This window comes from Nuphar pumila, chromosome 2 (genome assembly GCF_984573655.1).
Source record: "Nuphar pumila chromosome 2, dmNupPumi1.hap1.1, whole genome shotgun sequence".
Classification (NCBI taxonomy): domain Eukaryota; kingdom Viridiplantae; phylum Streptophyta; class Magnoliopsida; order Nymphaeales; family Nymphaeaceae; genus Nuphar; species Nuphar pumila.
The window spans coordinates 15,480,407-15,502,020 of NC_143250.1; the positions used below are offsets into that span (position 1 = coordinate 15,480,407).

A 21,614-nucleotide genomic window follows, 5' to 3' on the forward strand; every position below is an offset into this window, starting at 1 on the left:
AAACTCACTCAAGTTAGAGAAGGTCGGTGTTTGAGAGTTATTCTCATAACTGAGGGACACATTTGCAATATTTCAAAGGCTAAGCTTGTCTTTGTAATTAGGTCAAAAGTTAGGCAGGTCATTGTAAAATTTTCTAAAATATATTTAATCATTTAAATATATTAACTCAAGGTACTTTGTCTAAGATTTACTTAAAATTGCATGATTCGTTGATTACTTATTGACCCACTTGGTGCTACATTCACTATTCGGTTAACAAAGTTACACAGGTCGTATCACTTGTTTAGGCCTTGTGGGAGAGTTGGACTTGGTTCAATATCTAATCAAACCGAGTCAGTTTGAGCTTATATTTGATTTTGTCGAGTTAACTTTTATATATTGCAAACTCTCACTAAAAAGTAGATTTGTACGACAATTGCAAGGACCTCACAAATTGTGAGTAAACGAAATTGCGAATATGGATAATTTTCATCCGAAGAAGATTTTCAAATATCGTACAACATTCACATATATAGTAAGACATTCACGAGTATCGTGTAAAGCTCTTTTAAGTAATTGATCTTCAAAGAAATTCACAAATGTGTGGTGACATTCACATATATAGTATAACATTTGTAACCTTCCATGCAAAACTTCTTTAAGTGACTAATCCTCAAAAAGATCTGCAAATGTGTGGCAACATTCACATTCATATATAGTACGACATTCGTGACGTACCATGTGAAGCTCCTTTAAGAGATTGATCATGAAGGAGGTCCGCAAATATATGATGATATCTATGATACAACTATTGCAAATATGGTACTACCTTCGCAAATGATGTATGCCGTTTGTATAGAATTCTTTCAATTTTTCAGTGTGGATTTCTGTACATTTGCATGTTTGATGATTCATATATAAAGTCATTGTGGTTCTATTTTTTGGTTTTTCTTCGTTTATTTTTTGTTAGAACCCTAACCATTTTCTCTCTAAAACCCTAACACTTTTCCCTCTCCTTCGACGATTCTTGTAAATTTTTTTTACAACATTTCAATGACTTTCTTGGTATATTTTTCATTGGCTTTTTCGATTAGGTCAAAATGTGAGTTCCATACAAACAATATTATATATATATATATATATATATATATATATATATATATTCATTCTAAAGTTTTTTTTATAGATATGAACATTTAATAACCTTGTAGTATTTATGTTTGGTTGTTGTTGTAGATATTTTATGTATATTTTCCTATATTTTATTTAAAATTTAGCATCAGATTCACCTTTTAGAGTTTACTATATTTAGGGTTTATATATATTTGTTTGTGTTGTAGATGGTTTTTGTTTGTTTGTCATTTATGTAATATTCAGTGATTTTATGTTGGCGTAATGGGGCTAGGGTTGAATACACATAAGCATTCAATTAGTGTAAGGGTATTGGGGTTAACTGTACACAAGCATTGAATAAAGGTTAGGGTTATTATAAGTAGTTAGTTTTCTAAGTAGTTGTTGTAGGTAGTTTTATTAATTGAATTAATAAAGGGTATATGGATAATCTTTTTATCACATGCTATTTTCATTTGATAAATGATATGTTGTGTAATTAGTGTAGATAATTAATGATGACCTCTGAAAGGATTAAATTATACGACTGTGACACTAGTCACCCTACTTGAAGATTTATATTAGTATCCAAAAACAGTAGCTTTAAAAAATTTAATTCTTTGATGTCTCGTAAAATCAGATATGCGAAAGAGCTATTGGGGCTCTAGTATAGTTATTCTCCAAACATAGATAGCCAACAAATATGGATACATGTTTTGGATGATGATAATGTAGAATAAATGTTATTTAGTAGCGATGTTTACTTAGTTGGTCACAAAGTTAAACAAAGAACAGTTAAACAAGAAGCAGTTGATGATGATAATGACAAGAATCTTGTGGAGAATGTGCATCTATCTCAAACACCATATATTAAGCTTAATCTTTTGGCGAATATCTAATTGTCTCAAATAATGGGCGATATTGAAGTTAACATGCACGCTGAGGGGATGCAATTGCCCAAACCAATTAGGGATATAAATGTTTGACATGTAAGCAATAAAAGACTTTCACAAACAATTGATATTGTACATGATAAGAGGATCATTGCAGATGATATGAAACTACGCCAACAAACCAATGTCATTGATCTTCACCTCAATAATTTGGATGGCATCCATCCTTTTAGGGTAGTTGACATAACTATGTATGATTTGTTGGTCTTTGTAATTTATGCTTGAGATGTAAGTGTGATGACAGAGGTGTTATTTTTATAGTTAATCTTGAAAGTTGAAAATGCATGAATGATTCATGCATAGAAGCAAATGAAGTGCTAGATCAATGAATTTTAATTTAGTTTGTGCATATAAACAATCATTAGTGGTAACAACGATTACGTTGATAGTGGAGGATCAAATGATGATGACTATAACATGTTGGTTGAGAATGACTCAGAAACGAAAGGAGAGAACGAAGACACTGATGACATGAGACAAATAATGGTGAATAAATATAATGCACAAATGACAATTGAAAAGTTGAAACCTTGTATGTTATATAATCTATATGTGCATTTGTTTGGCATTAGAACTATTTTATGTTTTTACACTAATGAGATGTGGTCAAATATGTTCTAGTTTAATGGATTCTCATACAATGAAGAATAATTAAAAATGATTGAAGTGAAGGCATCTCAATTGGATGACAAGTTTGTAACAAAAAAAATAATGATTGGAAAGTTTTCTATTGGCTAACAACAATCTCAAAAGATGGAGACATTGTTGTCATGAGTTTTTGAAATATCATGTGATCAAGAATATCTATAAAGCAAAATTCGTTTAGAGTTATTGTATGCATGAAAAAGAACCTGCAGACTATGGGTGATTGCCTCTAGAAGATTCATTGCACAAAAGTGCGCAAGGTAGCGTTCTTTCAAGTGAAGAAGTATGAAACATAGCATATATATGGTGGATCATTGGGCAACCTTCTAATTGAAAAAATATCTTCCAAGTGAATTTCAAGGATTATTCATAAATGCCTACACGATAACCCAAAGATGAGTTCAAAAGAAATCATGAATGACTTCGGTTATAAGGAAGGTATGGAGATTTCTTATAAACAAGCATGGTATGGACAAAAACCACGAAAAAAGAATTATATGGTTCATTCAAAGATTATTTTAAGATGCCTTTCACCTATTTAAATCATTTGAGGAAGAAAAACCTAGAAATGCTAAGATACATTTAGATTGATAATAAAGATCGATAAAAGTGCATGTTTTTATCTTTTTGTTCATGCATCGATGGGTTTTTGAAAGGATGTCCTTCAGTTCTTATGGTAGATAGCATATTTCTAAAAAAAATACATTGGTATATTGTTGTCAGCTCATAGTATTGATCCTTGTATGAGATGTTTTCAGTAGCATTTACGGTTGTAGATAAGGAGTCAAAGGATTCATGGGCACAATTTTTAAAGCATGTAAAGGAAGAATTCTTACACTTCAACGGCTATGAAGAGATAGGAGAGTTGACAATTATCTTAGATATACACCCAAGGCTAAAGTATGGTGTCTCTCATATATAGCATAAATGTCATGTTGGATATTGCATGAAGCACTTGAGAAAAAACTTTGCTAAGAAATTTGATTCACTACTCAATGCACTTTCGTGGAATGCAACTCGAGCAACCACAAAACGACAATACATTTTTTATTTTTAAAAAATTAAGAGAAAGACTTAGTTGCTTACAATTATATTGCCACTGACGTGAAATCAAAACATTGCTTTAACAATCACTTTTTAACAAAAATATATGGGTAATTAACATCTAATATAGTAGAGAGCTTTAATTTATGGATTCTCTCCATACGTGACAAGCCCTAATATTTCTTATTGAAAAGCTTCATCTCATGCTAACGAAACTTTTTGAAAAAAAAATATCAGGTAGAAGTTGTCAAGCGTTGTGGTGCCTGAAGTAAAAGAAAAGGTGGAGGCTATGAGGAGAAAAACACAACAATCAGGTAGAAGTTGTCAACCCCTTTCTCTTGTTTCTGCTGGGAGACCACCGAGGGTCAACCCCTCTCTCTTTTGTGTTTCAGTTGGTCTACCAGAGGGTCAATCCCTTCCTTGTTATGTTCTGTTGGTTGGCCCTGAGGGTCGACCCCTGGGATTCAGGGTCGACCCTCCCTCTCTTTTGATTCACATATAGGCTCGAGAGGGTCGACCCCTAGGATTCAAGGTCAACCCTCTTTCTCTTTTGTTTCTATTGGTCTACCCATGGGTTGAGCCCTGTTTGTCAGAGTTGACCACTGCAGGAGAGAGTCGACCCCTATAGGGATGAGTCGACTCTTGATCTTGAAAGAGTTGACTCTTATAGTGGGTGGGTCAATCTCTGTAGTGGTGTTTTGACCCTGGATGATTGTGAGCCGACCTCTGCAGTGCTTGAGTTGACCCTTCAGTAATCTAGGTTGACTCTATGGTTTCCAAATAGTCTTTCATGAGATTTTGAGTTCAAATTAAGGTGTGTGAGTTGGGATTTGATTGATCAAACCTAGTGGTGTCACGTCACTGAGACCTTAACTAGCTCAGGTGATTGAGTTCTTTGCTTGGGTTGACCCTATAATCAAAAGGTCAACTCTTTCTATTTGTTATTAAATGTATCTTTTCCTATTGTGATTGAATGAATCTCTTCCTATTGTCAAGGAAAGATTGGACTCCTCCGTTATGATTTTATGTATGGAATCGATCATCATTGAATCATGCGATCTCTAATATATGTAGGATGGATTTGAGATGTGTTGGAACCAAGGAACTTAGTTGTTCAATCATTGCATATGATGCAAGAAGTATTTTGGTTGATGAGCATGAGCTTGTATGATCGGGTATTGACCCATATGTATATGATTAAGTATTGGATATTGATCTGTGTTATCGAGCAGGTAATCTAAGTTGCTCTTTTGTGTTGACTACCATCCAGTGTGTCGCATCTTGGCCCATACCCAATTACCAGTATGGTGCATAGTTATCCATATTTGAGAGTATGCAGACATGATGTGATTGTGGCACATACCTAAGGGGTATTGCAGCTTTGGCCATGAGAGCCAGTACCAGAAGGTATAATGTTTGTAGGCTAAATGCCATTTGTTTCATAGCAATAGTTACATCTTGGCCAAGACCCTGACACTATGATGGGGCAATAAGTAGACTGTTAGCTCAGGTTGTCTTAACCACAAATCTGAAAATGTATAGATAATGTTAAGCTATAGGTATGAGCTGTTGGCAATTGTGCTGGGCGATTTTGTCTTGAACTATGATGATTTGCACTCACTTTATGATTGTATGAATTTGAAAGATTGTCTTAGTGTGATCCTTAGAATTAGAGTCGACCCCTGTATGCTTGCCTTGTGATGTGTGTTGAGTGTTGGATCATGCTCAAACATTATTGTTTGTCTCATCCTAATATTATTACCTTTTTCCTAGGTGCTTAGCAAAAAATCAAAGGGTGCAACATGGTGGACTCGCGAACTTTTATCGATTATATATTAGTAAAGTTACAATCATAAGAAGGTTTGCATAAGTTATATTTATGTGCTTTGTGAATACCACAAAAAAAATAAGTATAAATATACATTTAGGTGATGGTTAAAGAAAAGAGAAAGGAGGTTCACATAATTTCCCACGACTTTGGTATAAAATATATGATTTTGCTAAGATATTTCTGATTTTATGATTAACATAGAAGATCACATAAATAACATAATTTTTTGCACGATTCTTGAGTATTATAAAAAATTGTGCTAGATATACATTTAAGTAAGGTTTTGCCTTAACCGACCGACAAAACAATATATCATGCAAACTTTGTGAGGTTCGCTTGTGCAAAGGGTAAAAAGGTCTTAAAAAGTTTTTTATTTGCATTTTTGGACAACAAATGAATTTCGAAAATTTTAGGGCATTTGAAAAAATGCATCATATTTGATACAATACAATTATTTTTTGAATTTGTTTATGTAAAATTTGTGAGGCCTAAACAATTGTAGTGTGAATCTACTTTTTTAGTGATCCTAAAAAAGTCTAGCATCCACAAGCAAATTGTGGTGCATTTTGAAAAACATGTCATTTTAGACAGTACAATCATTTTTCGTTTTAAATATGCCAAGATTTTTCTAGCATTGTGGCTTCCTCTCCCACCCTCTAAAAAATAATAGAGGTTTTTCTACTTTATCAATTGTCGATAGACCTTAGACATAAGGGGTTTGGCATAGTGGGATGGAGCCTAGACCTTAGACACAAGGCAGTCGGCATCACCCCCGTGCGGTAAGCCAAAGCTTGTCAACTCCATGAGGTCAAGGTCATACGAGAGAGGGTTCCCCCCAATTATCCCCAAAAACATTTATCACCAGATTTTCTCCCCAATAACAAAAATCCCAATTTTGGGTAGCTAGAGTTGCGATATAACACTATTTCAGTGTAACACAAAGCAATACACATGGAAGTAGGCAAGGTTTTGTCATAAAGCAATAATTTTGAGAAAACCACTCCAAGAAGGTTTGTTTTGCAATTTGAATAGTATATCCTAAAATTATGCAAGTAGACTGCATGGATTTTCACAGATCCGCAAATCACCTAAACCTATTAAATAGGATTAGTCCGTAACCCATTTCAATTCCTGAATACATACATGGCGGGCTTTGGTAAATCTTGTTAAAAAGCATCCAATATCCAATATCCAATATCCAATATCTGATAGGTTGCCATTTCTGTCACAGGGATACATTAACCTACCACCGTGTCACGTCCCCTACTGCATACTATTCCTAATAGAAAATTAAAACAAAATGACGCAGCCCATGTCTATAAATGTCTTTGTGACATAGGTTACGTTACATTATTAAGATCTCATAAGAATATGGGCATATCCTGACTCCAAATATTGAAGTCCATTTTTTTCTTCTGAAAAAAAAACTTCGATTATTGGATCTCCCAGTCCAAGTATTATACATTTGATCAGATCAGATCAGGCTTTAGTGAACCCATATCCAAAATCAATTTAGTACCATTTATGACTCCAAGCTCAAACAAACAATTTGGGTGTTAAAAAACCTCATAAAAAAGACGATTAGATTTAATATAGATTGATAATTCTGGAGTATGAGGTGACGTGTGATCTGGCCTCCCGTGTATCAGCTTGAGGCCTTAATTTCTTCAGAACTTCCACTAGGGCCCTTCAATAACTGGTTTCCTTAGTAGCCTACAGGCATGACCTCCCGTGTCCACCACATATCGAGCTGTGACAAAGTGGTGACATGTAACCAACGGAACCCAAATTTATGGAACAAACTGACCTTTGACAGCACCCTCTCTCTCTCTCTCTCTCTCTCTCTCTCTACACACACAACACAGCTGCTACCTACCTAAATAACAAAACCAAGAAAGGATCAGAGGAACACTGTCAATATTCAGTACTGACTAGATTCTTCTGCAATTTCCTTTCATCTTCAAAACAATAGATATGTACAACAGACTAGAAATCAGTGTTGAATATTGACTAGACATCAGGAAGCACAAGCACCCAAACATACGAAGATGAACCAATCCAGAAAATTACAGAGGAAGCAACCTTGGACATCTTTAGAAAATGATTGAAACTTTCCAAGGTGAGCAAAAGCAATTACTTGGTAAATGTGCAAGGGAGCTTCAGCCGTCTATCACTTTCTCTGAAACTTGCAATATAAGAATACACCATCATCTACCATTGCTGGAGCATTCTAAACCATCATCAGAGTATTCTCCTGTTACCCTGTAAGTAAGCAATCCAAACAAGAATGACAACAGAAACAGTATATCACCTACATGGCAAGGTCATAAAAATTAACAGACAAAATTGATTTTTCTTCTTTTCTGGGTCCCGAAACAGCAGTAAAAACTGAAAGTTTTAAAAATAGGAGACCAGGGGCCAAATAAACATAAAAATCATGGATTCAAGTGTTCTCCAGTCTTGATCAGGTTACAAGTTGGATATGTCCCCATAATTATAACAATTTACAATCGTACAATAAGAGTGAATTCGTGCAACCCTTAAACTAGTTAGTTAGCATTCCAGTTGGTCAGCTGTGACTCTTCTCAGCATAATTTAAAAACCAGGTGAGTTGACCCAGTGTCTCGCTTGAGTCAACCCAGTTGCTTGACCCAATCTGCACATATCTACCTTCATATTTTCAATTTTTTAAAGTTTTAATTATGCATGATCAATATCATATATATATATATATAGAAATTATGATTATAGAAATGGAGTTAATTGTTTTATTTGTACATGAACTTATTCTTATGTTAATTTTCATTAAAATTATATCTATCCATTGTAATTAATATAATTTTCCACTTCTATATTGAAAATCTTGATTACCTTATCAATATGATAATTGCTTAATGTGAGTACTAACATTACTCTCTGATTAAGAAGATGAAAAAAATTCCTGTCTTCATTTTTGCACAACTTGGGATTCAGCAATTCACTATGTTGATTTATTAGGGTAACAATAAAGCTATGTAACTGGGACATGACAGATCAGTCGGTGTAACCGTGTCGACACGGAGGCAGGTATCGGGAGCAATGTGGGTCAGGCCCAAATTAGACCCAAACTCTCTCTCTCTCTCTCTCTCTCTCTCTCTCTCTCTCTCTCTGCGACTGCAAGGTCACTTGAGAGAGAGGTAATCCAGAGGGGATGGGGGGAGGGGGAAATGAAAGATATATAAATAAATAAATATATATATATATATATACATACCTACCTCGTATGGGGTCCTCTTCATTCGTATCTTGATCAAGAGAGATAGGCGGCGGGAATGGGATTATATAACCGCTTCCCTTTTATATTTTTCCATACACACATTTTTAAAACACCCTCTTATTTAATTTTTTTTTTATTTTACCCCTTCCTTTTGATTTTACCCCTTCCTCTTTTACATTTAAAATGTTATTATTTTTTCTTTCATTTCAAAATGTTACCATATATATAGCCATGTCCTTGTACCCACATTTTTCGAACTTGCCGTATCGTACCCGTACCCATACCCACACCCGCACCCGCACCCAGGTGACAGCAATAAAGCAATTTCAATGTTTTTCATGATGCCTAGCCAGATGGCAACTGCACAAAAGGTGGAAGAAAGAATGCAAATAGCAAAAGAGAATGGGGAATTCTTTTCAAGGATTCAACCATACGAAAAGGTGAAAGGCCTTAACCCTTTGGGGAAAGATGGTTACCAAGAGCTTTTAAAAATGATAGCATCTTTGATGCACTGCTAGTTGCCAAAACTCCTAATCTAATAACTCATTGCAATACAGCAAACTAGTGAAATCCAGAGAATTGAAGTCTTCTGCATAACTTTCTAAGAAATAATAGAATTAGAATCATGAAACATGATCAAAAGATACAAAAGCACCTGTTATATGACAAAATGGCATCGCCTATAGTTCCAGCAGCCTTATTACGTACTTTCCGCACACAGATCTGCCATAAAAGTGCAAGGTTAAACAGTTACCAGAAAACTATCATGTGTGTTTTAAAACATAACAGACCTGCACTTGATCAATTGGGCCAGCTTCTTTATCTCGATTCCGATGAACAACTATCCCATTGTCACATTTGTTGATGAAATGAGCACTTCCACTGATATCATACATACTAGGAGCATCACCATGCCAGTTTTGTAGCTGCAAAGGGAGAATGATGAAAGAGCATATCGCCCATGCTAAAACAACAAAAGTCAAGAAAAAACAGTTGTTTAATTCAAATTAGACTTTCACTCTACCTGTCGTGGGTGTGCAACAAACCATACATGGCATGCATGATGTTGAGCAAAGCGTCTAATTTTGGTAAGGATTTGACTAACATACTCTGTCTCTGTCCTGTTTCAGCATAGACATTAGAAAAAGTAGGCACAAAAAGCAAATGAACCCACAGAAAGTATAAGAGGTTTCATTATATCATACACCGTAATAGAAAGTATAAAGAGGCTTCCATCAGAACTATTGGACAGTAGCCATGTCAATCCACACAAATAAATAATTGCCAACATTTAAACAAGTAGAAGCTCATACTAAGAGAATGAGAATCAAGAGTGGACAGATATATGGCCAGGAGGCAGGGACCCATGAATTTAGTGAAAGATTAGCACCGACTCAAAAGATTAGGGCAGAGACCAGGACAGGATTCTTATTTCATTAAAGTGGATCATTACAGAAAATACTAAGCCAACCTGATCAGGTATCATACAGGACAGGCCCTTTTCAAGCCACCATGATCATTTCCCTATTGATCGACTTAGCAACAAGATTGAACTACGGAATTTTAGTATTAAAGAAAATGTGAGGCCAGAAATATCATAGAAACAACTTACTGATTTGGTGATCTTTGATGATCAAGTTCATTGTACGGGTCAATTACAAGTCCACGCACTCCATGCCTCATAACAGCTACTCTTGCCAGTTGAAGAACCCATGTGACAGAGGGGAGACTATCATTCTCACACCTGCTTAACACAACAATAAGTAAAACAACTGAAGGAAAGAAAAGACAGGCATATCTTTCATATGTATCAGCAATAAAAAATTGGTTTAAAGTGCAAAGCATGCTACATCATAAAGGTATTCAAGGCACATCAAATGGTTGTCCTACACTTTCCGAAAAAGAAATTGGTGCCTAAAATTAAGCTGGTTCCCATTGTTCACCTTATGAGATAGAAAGTTTCAGACAGCCATTGCTTCCCCAGTTCCAACTCATCAGGACTCATCTGTGGCATAGATTCTCCATACCTAACAAACACGGACATGAACATTAAAGATTGTTTATTACTTCAACCATCAACAAGCAGTGCCTGGATAAAGGGTCTATGGTAATCCCAGCATCTCAAAAAAGGAAGCACATTAAAAATAATAATAATCATCAACAAAGCATAAAATTTTTACCAACAGAAGATGTTAGAACATGAACACATGCAAAAGTCACTTTAAGAATCAGCAGCATAGTTTCCATATCCCATTTCAGAATATATGATCAAGAAACAATGAAAGAGAACAATTGTCATCCTAAAGTGACAGGTGGCCAGGATGCTACCAGCCAAGAATTATTAACAGTTTAACACCTAACATGACAGATTGCAATCTTTGAACCTATGTAACATGGGTAACCCTTACACCACCAAAGCACCCATGTCACACCCGCACCCTCAACCACACCTATGTGACATAGGTCCAAAAGTGTCCAAGTTTAAAAAACAATTAAAAATTTAAAGAACTTATAACAGCATGTTGCATTCTATGGTATATATATATGTGTGTATGTGCCTGCTGCATATATGCATACGGTATCAATGAGTTAAAATGAACAATATCTTATTGCTTGTGCTCTTTTAAGTGAACCTAATCTCATAGATATGATCTACAAGGTTTGTTTGGTGGGGATCAACTTTTACATTATTGGAATCTGGTGTGAATACAGGTTTTTTTAGTGATTCAAAAATACTGGCCATAAATGCACCAATGTTTCATGACTTAAAAAAAATGATACTCTTTTTGTTGAGAAAACATGATCCAAGTCTAACAAATTGACTACACTGAACACATCTACAGGGTCAGATTGAGTCAAAATAATTTGCAACTATGAGTTTTGACTCATTGATACCATATGCACATCCGCACCAAAGACTTATCACACACACACACACACACACACATATATATATATATATATATATATATATATATATATATATATATATATATATATATATATATATATATATATATATATATATCTGCAGCCCTGCACCCAAACTTTTTGAAATTGCCATGCTCACACCCTTTGCAGCCACACCTGCACCAACACCTATGTGACAGCTTTGAACACTTGAATATCTCAACAAGCTAGTGACCTCAACATTTAAAATACCATAAATCATAGTCACCAATCCCATTCACGGGAATTTCACAGGAGTTTTTTTTCTTGAAAACATTTCAGATCTTTTAAAAATTAGAAAATTAAATAAAACTAAAAAGGATAAGAATAGGTTTTAGCATTATTTTTCTTATGAAACTATTAAAAAACAGTTAGAATTAAAAATAAACAAACAAGAAATCAGAAAAAGTATCGATTTAAAACAAACAAAATAATAATAAAAATTTAATATAATAATATTATCAGAATATTTATATTTTCAACAATATTTTAAAAATATCGCAATATTTTGGAGTTCTTATTGGCTACTTAATTTAGGCAAACAAATATTCAACTACATAATGAAACACCCAATCTGCTCTTAGAGAAGATAATTTTTTTATTACTTGGCATTGAAGAATGGTTTCTTTATGTATTTCTCCAAAAGCTTCCTTGCATGTTCTCTAACCTGAATTTATAAACCAGGTGGGGTTAACCTGCAATTATTTGCAAGGTAAAACACAATAGAAAACCAAGGATGAACCCCATGCCTGATTTTCCATGGAACACAGTGCGAAAGTCCAGCCTTCATTTTTGTTAAGGTTACATAGAAGGGCATCAATCCATTCACTCTTGCCAGAATTGGGAACCCCAGTTATAACAGTAACCTCTCCAGGAACCACCTGCTCAAAATCATACAATGCATGGAATTAATTTCAACTAATTTTTACAAAATATCAAGCAGAAATTAGTTACCAGGGGTATTTATTGCATATGCACAAAGTTGAATTAACCCAATATCAAGCAGAAACTAGTGTTAGGAAATCTAGTAGAACCTCTACTTCCTGAAAGGTTTGTGTCATATGAAACTTTTTCACCTAGATATAAAGCATGTCTTATGTCTATTCACTCCTTTCATGAACCCTCCACCTACAATGAGGCTAAAGAAATTCCTGAATGGATTAAAGCTATGAACCTAAAATTAGAAGCTATTGAGAAAGCCAAAACTTGGGAAAGCCAAAACTTGGGAAATCCAACCACTACCCATAGTAAAAAAAGATTGTAGGATGCAGATGGGTAAAGTCAAAACCAAAGGGGATAGATCATTAGAAAGATATAAGGCTTCGTTAGTGGTAAAAGGTTATTCCCAAGAGTATGAGATAGAGTATGAAGAGACTTTTGCTCCCGTAGATCATATGACTAGTGTTACAACACTAATTCCTTAACTTTCATTAGAAAATGACCTATTTACCAAATTGATGCCAAAAATATTTTTTTGAATGTGGATCTAAATGAGGTAATGTACATGGATCCTCCGCCCAGTTTTGAGATCAAGAAGGACAAAATTCTTCGATTAAGAGAAACTTTGTATGGGCTTAAGCAAGCCTTCAAAGTTTGGCATAATAGGTTTAGCAAAGTTATATTAAACTTGGGTTATAAATGTTGTTATACTGATACTGCTCTTTTTGTCAAAGATACTGGAAGTGCCATTGTTGTTCTATTATATGTTGATGACATTGTTGTACCTATCTTAAATCCTACTACCGTACCCAATTGTTGTACCTATGTTGCATCCCATTTCCATTCCCGTATCCATGTGAAAGATTTCAAACTGCCTTGACTAGGCTACATACATTTTCAACTTTTTTTCTCTTGGATATTTCTTATTTGAAAGCATCAAGTAGGACATAGAGATACAATCATCAGATACTTCTGAAAATGGCAATAAAACAAATTACCAAGAATTAACTCTAGAACACTAATAAGCATTAGCTTCTTTTAGTTAACTTCAAGGATGAATCATTAAAAAATAGAAATATTCAGCAACAGAATCCAATAAAAGAAGACTACCCATATAGAATGTTAAGTCAGGCCCATAAAAATGGATATAAAAGGCACTTACCCTGTATAAATTATCCACAGATCTCCATCCAGTTGAAACGCCAATTTCATTTCCATAAAGACCATAATAGTATGCATCAATCTCATCAAAGTATTGACTGAAATTGAACAAACCCTTTACAGGATATAATTCTGCCTTCTCAATTACCTCCTTTAGTGCATCCAGTCCTAAATACATAAGCACCTGTAGACCATGTCAAAAACAGATATCGTACAATTGTCAAGAACCCAACAATGATCCAAGAAAAACAGATCAGAAGACAAACCTGAAAATGACAAAAAATACTATTAGATGCCTCTTGTGGGCTTACAAATGCACAAGAACATACACAATCAAGGACCACTTATGGGTCAATACAAGAACACAAGAATAAAAGCCACTTAGGAGCTAGAAGCCTAGAACACAAGGTAAAAAATATAAATCTTATTGAAGTTAAAGTGATTGAGACAAGCATACTACAAGAGAGGAATGAACTCCTTTAAATAGACAAAGGAGAGCACATATAGCAGTTGGGAGCATCCCAACGACTCTTAGGGCAAAAGACAAGTGTGCCCTTGGCTATAGATAAAATGACAAAACAGAAAATTAAAAAGGAAAATACAAAAAGGCTAGTGTGCCCTAAATGGGCACATCCTATTACATACTATGTAGTCAAAAGCGCTAGGCGGTGCCTAGTCGGTTGACCTCTAAAAAGACTAGGCGGGACTAGTCGGTACCCCAATTAAAATATAAAAAAGTTACAAAATATATTAATTCTTTTACTAATAAGATGTTTTCATTACACAAGTACAAATTTACATATACTTCCACAAAATATATTAATATACATAACCACAATATACATATATAATTGTACACAGACACAAATATATATATATATATCAATTATTCATAACATATTCAATATAATCAACAAAATATGCTTTCAACCTTTCACAAAAGCACAATAGCACATACATATAAAAATAACATATTACATAATTCATAATACTAAACATGCATTTAGGATTTTATAGAAAAAATCATCATAAATACACACATATATAGAAAACATAATCAATTCAAATTATTTGTGCATGCTTTCAATGTTTCAGAGAAAAAATCCCAAAAGCTAAGTAGCACACACACACATATATATAATAACTAAGCATGTTTTCAGTGTCGTGTTGTGTCCATGAAGCGCTATTCCGATTCGAGTGTCATGTCATGTCGGCATGAAATATGCATACTAAATGAAGTGCCCAAGTGACATAGACTGCAAAATTGTACTAAAATTATCAGAGAAAAGGAATCATTAATAGGCGGATGATGGCTGTATGTGCATTGTTCACTCATGCAACTGCATTTACAGCAGCTATAGCACATTATTCAGCATCCATGCTAGATCCAGCAATAGTATGTTGCAGTCTAGAACACAACAGAAACAAGGTTCGACACAAGAAAAACAATCTATCTGCCTTTGATCTGCATGCAAAGGGAAAATAAACCATCACTTGAAATTTCAAAGATATCAAGAGGGCAGAAGAAATCACGTGGTAGCTATTTCTTGGAAAGAAGATTATCCATTTCTTAAACTTCTTACTCTGTCACTAGCACTGATAGGGATCTCTATCGAATGATACACTTTATTTCATTTGAGTATTCCATGGGTAAGAAAGAATCCCTCATAATTGTTAGAAGATATATCTGGATGGTACATGATCCATTTAAGGGCACATTCAGTAATCATGGATATTTTGGTAAATTTTACCCCCTCAATGTCAGAACAGGTGTTCTGAAGCATTCTAACATTATATCAATGCAGACGCTATGTTCTATTGTATTTGATTATGTGATTAAGGTGTTTGTAGTTGACTTTTGTTTGTAAGTGTATCATGGCCTTTTTGCAGATGTGTTTCTTCCAAACTATGTCACATGGGTACGGGTACAGGTGCGAACGGTACGACATGGCAATTTCAAAAAATGCAGGTACACAGGTACGAGGACACGACTATATATATATATATATATATATATATATATATATATATATATATATATAAAGAGAGAGTTTGGGCCTGGGTCTGGATTATATATGGATCCACTTGTTAAAATATGTTGATCCTTAAATGTACATATATATTTAAATATATATATATAAAGATACGTATACATATATATATGTATACATATCTCTATTTATATATATATATAAATATATATATTTTATCTTCCTAAAATACCCTCAAGGGTATTCTTGTAAATTAGCATTTTACGCATATTCCAATTGGAATATGCATTGTAATTTTTGTTTTATTTTTATTTTTTGTTTTTTATATTTTTGGATTTCGTACCACATTGGGGGCCTCCCAAAAGTGACGTTGGGAGCCCCCAACGGTCACAAATGTGACCGTTGGGGGCTCTCCAACGTCCCCTTTGGGAGCCCCCAAGGTGGTCCCTTTTCATGCTTATAAATAGGGGATTTCCCCTTTGTATTTGGCATTCTTGAGGGAGCTTATGCTCCATTGTAATGGGGTTTTTACCCCTTCTCCATTATTCTTCAATGATATGCAACTTATGACTTTATGTCATATTTTTCCCTTTTTATGGGTTTTATGTGTTAGCACATTATGTGCTTATGTTGTTTCCCTTTAATGGGTATATTTGCACTCCACGTGCATAAGTATGGGTTCATTATTGAACCCAATGTATTCCAAGTCACTTTCTAACATGGTATCAGAGCGAGGTCACGATGGGGTTGTCCTTTGGTGCAACGGAAAGCGTGTCGCTCAAGAAATGGTGAAGTATTCATTGCTCTTCCTTTTTGCTTTGAAGTTATTCGGTATGTATCCCTTTTCTTAAAGTATTATGCATTTGAAAATATGTTTCTTGCATATAGTTTGTTCGTTTAATGGTTATGATAGTTGAATTATGTTTTTTCACATTTCGTGTGCTCGTATATTTTAAAATTATCTCCCTCAAATTTGGTGAACTCGTTTGTTGTTCAAATATATAATTTATGTTTATCGAACTACTCATCGCATATAATAGCAATTTATGTTTTTTTTAATTACCTTCAATTATGTGAGATTTATAATTCTTACATAACTATCTCATGATTGACCTATAAGTTATTTTTTAAAATTATATATATGATTTCTTGCTAAAGTAATGATCTTTGCTTAAAATTTCTTAACTCTCATATGAACCCTAAGTTGATTTGAGTTCCTCTTTTGATTATGAATTTTAGTGCATTCTTTGAAAAATTTGATATAATCCTTATATGAAAATCTCTCACATCTAAAAATCTTTGTTGAATCCTAAAGTAGTTCTTGTTAATGATAACTTATAAGAACTCCTAAAAGTTTTTCAATGTTTCTTTTTTGAAAAATTGTTTATGATAAACCATTAGGAAAGATTTTTCAAAAGGAATTTCTCACACTACATAGAGTGCATAGTGCATCTTTTGCATCCTTTTGGTATAAATGATTTCATTTTTCATCTTGTTGGTTTGTATTTTTCATAAGGTTTCGAAACCTCTTAATAATATCTTTTAAAAATGCTTACATTGGCCATAATATGGTTTTCTTTGTCCTCAATTGCAAATTGTTAAAGTTTGAGAATTTCAAGCATTGCTCTTTTTATAAAGTGCATACTTGCTCACTTTTGTGTATTTTTGTGTTTTGTGCACATTTGTTTCTCAAATATTTGCGCTTGTATGCATTCCCTCTTTTTTATGAAATACATGCCTTAGTGCATGTTTGTTTACACCTTGGTGTGTATTTGTTCAAGTATTGTATGAGTGCCCTCGTGCACATCTTTTATAAAGCCTTTTGTGCTCACATGTGTATTGTCTCTTCGTAGACATTTTTGCATTATGGAGCCTTTATGCACATTTATTTTTGTGAAAAATATATTTAGATATTGAGTCCTTTTTAAATCATTGTAAGTGCTTTTAGCACTTTGAATGTTTCCGCATATCTCATCACAATCAAAGGTTTTTTTAAAATTGTTGTATGGGATTTAATCCCAAATTTATAAATTTTCAAGTGTTTTAAATATTCATTCCTTGAGTATTGTGTTAAAGCCTTCTTTGTGAACCATTACGGTTCTTATGATTTCTTTGATTAAAAGCTTGATTGTCTTGATGAATTCTTTATGTTGTTGTGGTTATTGCTTAATAAGTCCTTTTTGGTATAAATGACTTGTTTGAAGATTAAGTATAATTTGTGTTTATGCAAAATTGTTGTTATAAAGCACATTATTGATTATTGGACCTTTTTTATTCAATTTTTTAATCGGTCCTCTTTTCTTTGAAAAATGATTCCTTAAGTGTTTATTGCCTTTTTGTGGCATTTATATTTGTCCATCACATGTTATTTAATGCATCTTTTATTTGGCCTTATTATTGTTATATTAGAGATGTTTGTTGAGGTGAGTTATGGGCACCTCGTGTTATATCATTTTAGTTTGTCCACCTTCCATATTATAGATGGTTGTTGAGGTGAGTTATGGGCACCTTGGGACTCTAAAATGATTTGTTGTATGATCTCTAATTATGAGTGTGTCACTCATTTTTTCTCTTGTGGCCATTGATATTATGGATGCTTCTATGTAAATGTGATGGACATATGGTGTTTTAAAACCTTAAATGTTTTAAGGTATATTAAAAATCAAGGGTTTGGGGATTATTGCCCAATCTTTTCTTGTTTATGAATCTTATGAGTGCATTTGCACATTTATGATTTTATGTTGTGATTTTGCACAAGTATTCTAAGTGTTCTTGGTGTGTGTATGTTCACACATTTGTTCTCAAGAATTTTATTTTATCGATTATAGTATCTTGTTGAAGATATTTTTTACATGCATGTTATTGTTATGAGAATTCATTTTAAAAGGAGTATTGTTTTATTCGAGGTTTATTTTCATTACAAGTTTATTGCCTCAAAAGTCTTTTCCTTTTATGCCCATTATCTAAGTGTCATCATATGTAGACAAGAATTTTATTACACCTTCGTGTGTTTTTAGCCCTTTGTTGGCTTTTGCTCTCTTGGTCTAGTAGCTGAACACACTTGTCTTGAGTGTTTTTATATGTAGACAAGGCACGTTGATTCACACCATGGTGTGTGATTTTTAGCCTATATTGGCGTTTGTGTCCTTGTTCTAGTCGCTTAAGATGTATGCCCATTGTTGGCTTATTTCACTCATTTCAAGTGCTATCATATGTAGACAAGAGATGTATTATGTTTTAGCCCATGGTTGGCTTATTACTCTTGTTCTAGTAGCTGAACATACTTGGTTTTAAGTGTATTCTTTTTACGTAGACAAGAGATACTTTTTAGTCCATGTTGGCATGTATTCTCTTGTTCTTGTCGTAGATGCACTTATTTCAAGTATTATTATATGTAGACAAGAGGTTCTTTTACACACCTTTGTGTGTGTCTTTGGCCTTTAATGGCTTTATATTCTTGATCTAGTAGCTTATACACTTGATTTATGGGTTTTGGAGGACTAATGAGGAAGATGTTTGTAAATGGATAAACTATTGTTGAAATTTGCAAAATTTCATTCATGACTTGTGTTTTTCAAGCAAATCATATTTTTGATATGCATATCAAGTTGATTTCTTAGCATTTAATCTATATATTAAGTGCTTATGGTTTTTGCCACCCTTATATGCAAAATGTGTATTAAGTATGTCTTTCATAAATGATTTTAAAACCTTGTGAACTCTTGGGTTTATTTTGCCTAAAGTATGCTTGGAGACTTTGTTTCTCTTGTTTGACACTTCATTACATGTTTGAAGCATGTTCATTAATGAGTTCTTTGAGTATTAATTCATTTCATGATAAGTATATGCATATGCTCTTTATGGCCTTTTTGGGCCCTCATTCAATAATGTTTATGTATATCATGCCTCTTCGTAGGCTTATTGTGGTGTCCCTTAGTGGACCATTTTGTTATTCCCCATTATAGGGTTATATTTGTCCAACGTTGGACCTTATGAATGCATTATGCATTCTTGCAATTTATTTCTGCATAATTTGCTTCCGCTCATTCTGTTTTAAACATGATATATGATTTTGAAACTTTAGGGTCATTTTTGTATAATTTGCATCTCTTCTAACCTGTGCTAGTTAAGAATGTTTCATTTGAATAAAAGTACAAAGATTTGCTTTGCTTGTTTCTTTGTTGTTATTTCACAGGATCTTGGAGATAGGACAAAGAGAAGTACCTTGGATAGTTCGGGAAATTTGAAGACAATAGGAGGAAGGCCATTTCAAGTTCCATTGCATCCTTGCCGGAGCCTCTTGGAGTCTTGCCCTTTGTTCAATCTTTTCGTTTCCCCGCAAAGATTGAGGGGGGGTGTTAAAATATGTTGATCCTTAAATGTACATATATATTTATATATATATATATATATAAAGATACGTATACATATATATATGTATACATATCTCTATTTATATATATATAAATATATATATTTTATCTTCCTAAAATACCCTCAAGGGTATTCTTGTAAATTAGCATTTTACGCATATTCCAATTGGAATATGCATTGTAATTTTTGTTTTATTTTTATTTTTTGTTTTTTATATTTTTAGATTTCGTACCACATTGGGGGCCTCCCAAAAGTGATGTTGGGAGCCCCCAACGGTCACAAATGTGACCGTTGGGGGCTCTCCAACGTCCCCTTTGGGAGCCCCCAAGGTGGTCCCTTTTCATGCTTATAAATAGGGGATTTCCCCTTTGTATTTGGCATTCTTGAGGGAGCTTATGCTCCATTGTAATGGGTTTTTTACCCCTTCTCCATTATTCTTCAATGATATGCAACTTATGACTTTATGTCATATTTTTCCCTTTTTATGGGTTTTATGTGTTAGCACATTATGTGCTTATGTTGTTTCCCTTTAATGGGTATATTTGCACTCCACGTGCATAAGTATGGGTTCATTATTGAACCCAATGTATTCCAAGTCACTTTCTAACACCACTATATTAGGATCCATATATAAGATATATCTTATAAAAGGGGGAAGGTCTCTCTCTCTCTCTCTCTCTCTGGCAGATTGGAAGACGGAGAGGCCCAACCCTAACGGCATGCTCTCTCTCTCTATCTCTTCCTCTTTCTTTTTCTTTTGTTTCTTCTTCCTCCTCCCCCTCTTCCTTTTTCTTCTTCTTCTTCTTCTTCTTCTTCTTCTTCCCTGTCTTTCGCTCGAGAAACCAAAAAAAAAGTTGGGTTGGGTCAAGGTTGGACCCGAACTGACCCGGACAAGCACATACCCGTGTTGCATCCATCAAGGTAAGTAAGACCTTTTGTTATTGTTTGAACTAACAAAACAATACAAACATATAGAAACTTATGTCCTTATAAACTATGTGAACCGAGCCTAATCGGGCTTATCAAGCTTATCCGAGCTCGATTGCTTGTTCAAGCTTGGCCCATATATATGTACCAAGCCTATGCCCTTGCTCAAGCTCAGCTCATTTATTTTCCCGGACAAGTTTGAACCGGGTCAAGCCCAAGCTAGATCGGCTTGTTGTGCAGCCCTATAGAATATATACATAAATATATAAATAATATAAATTATTGAGAAAGTTCTTTATGGTACCAATATAAGGTAAAATTATGATATTTTCAAAATAGCTGATATTTTGAAAATATCGCATTTTTTGGCATAATATTGGCCATTGAAAATTTTCAAAATATCAGCAATATTTGTGACTGCTTCTAAACAAGTTCAAGTCATATGATCAATTATG

General features: G+C 34.0%; 1 protein-coding gene across 1 annotated transcript in view; it reads right to left on the bottom strand.

The window, feature by feature from the left end:
- Positions 1 to 7,496: 7,496 nt before the first annotated feature.
- Positions 7,497 to 21,614, bottom strand: part of LOC149844859 (primase-helicase Twinkle, chloroplastic/mitochondrial-like) — a 65,291-nt gene continuing 51,173 nt past the window's right edge. The window contains exons 13-21 of the mRNA XM_089995330.1: positions 13,869 to 14,051; positions 12,517 to 12,648; positions 12,373 to 12,434; positions 10,762 to 10,845; positions 10,431 to 10,562; positions 9,843 to 9,939; positions 9,610 to 9,744; positions 9,474 to 9,541; positions 7,497 to 7,824 (exon numbers count right to left, since the gene is read on the bottom strand). Coding sequence (XP_089851456.1) covers positions 7,770 to 7,824; positions 9,474 to 9,541; positions 9,610 to 9,744; positions 9,843 to 9,939; positions 10,431 to 10,562; positions 10,762 to 10,845; positions 12,373 to 12,434; positions 12,517 to 12,648; positions 13,869 to 14,051 — 948 coding nt within the window. The 3' untranslated portion in view covers positions 7,497 to 7,769. The remainder of the gene's footprint in view (positions 7,825 to 9,473; positions 9,542 to 9,609; positions 9,745 to 9,842; positions 9,940 to 10,430; positions 10,563 to 10,761; positions 10,846 to 12,372; positions 12,435 to 12,516; positions 12,649 to 13,868; positions 14,052 to 21,614) is intronic.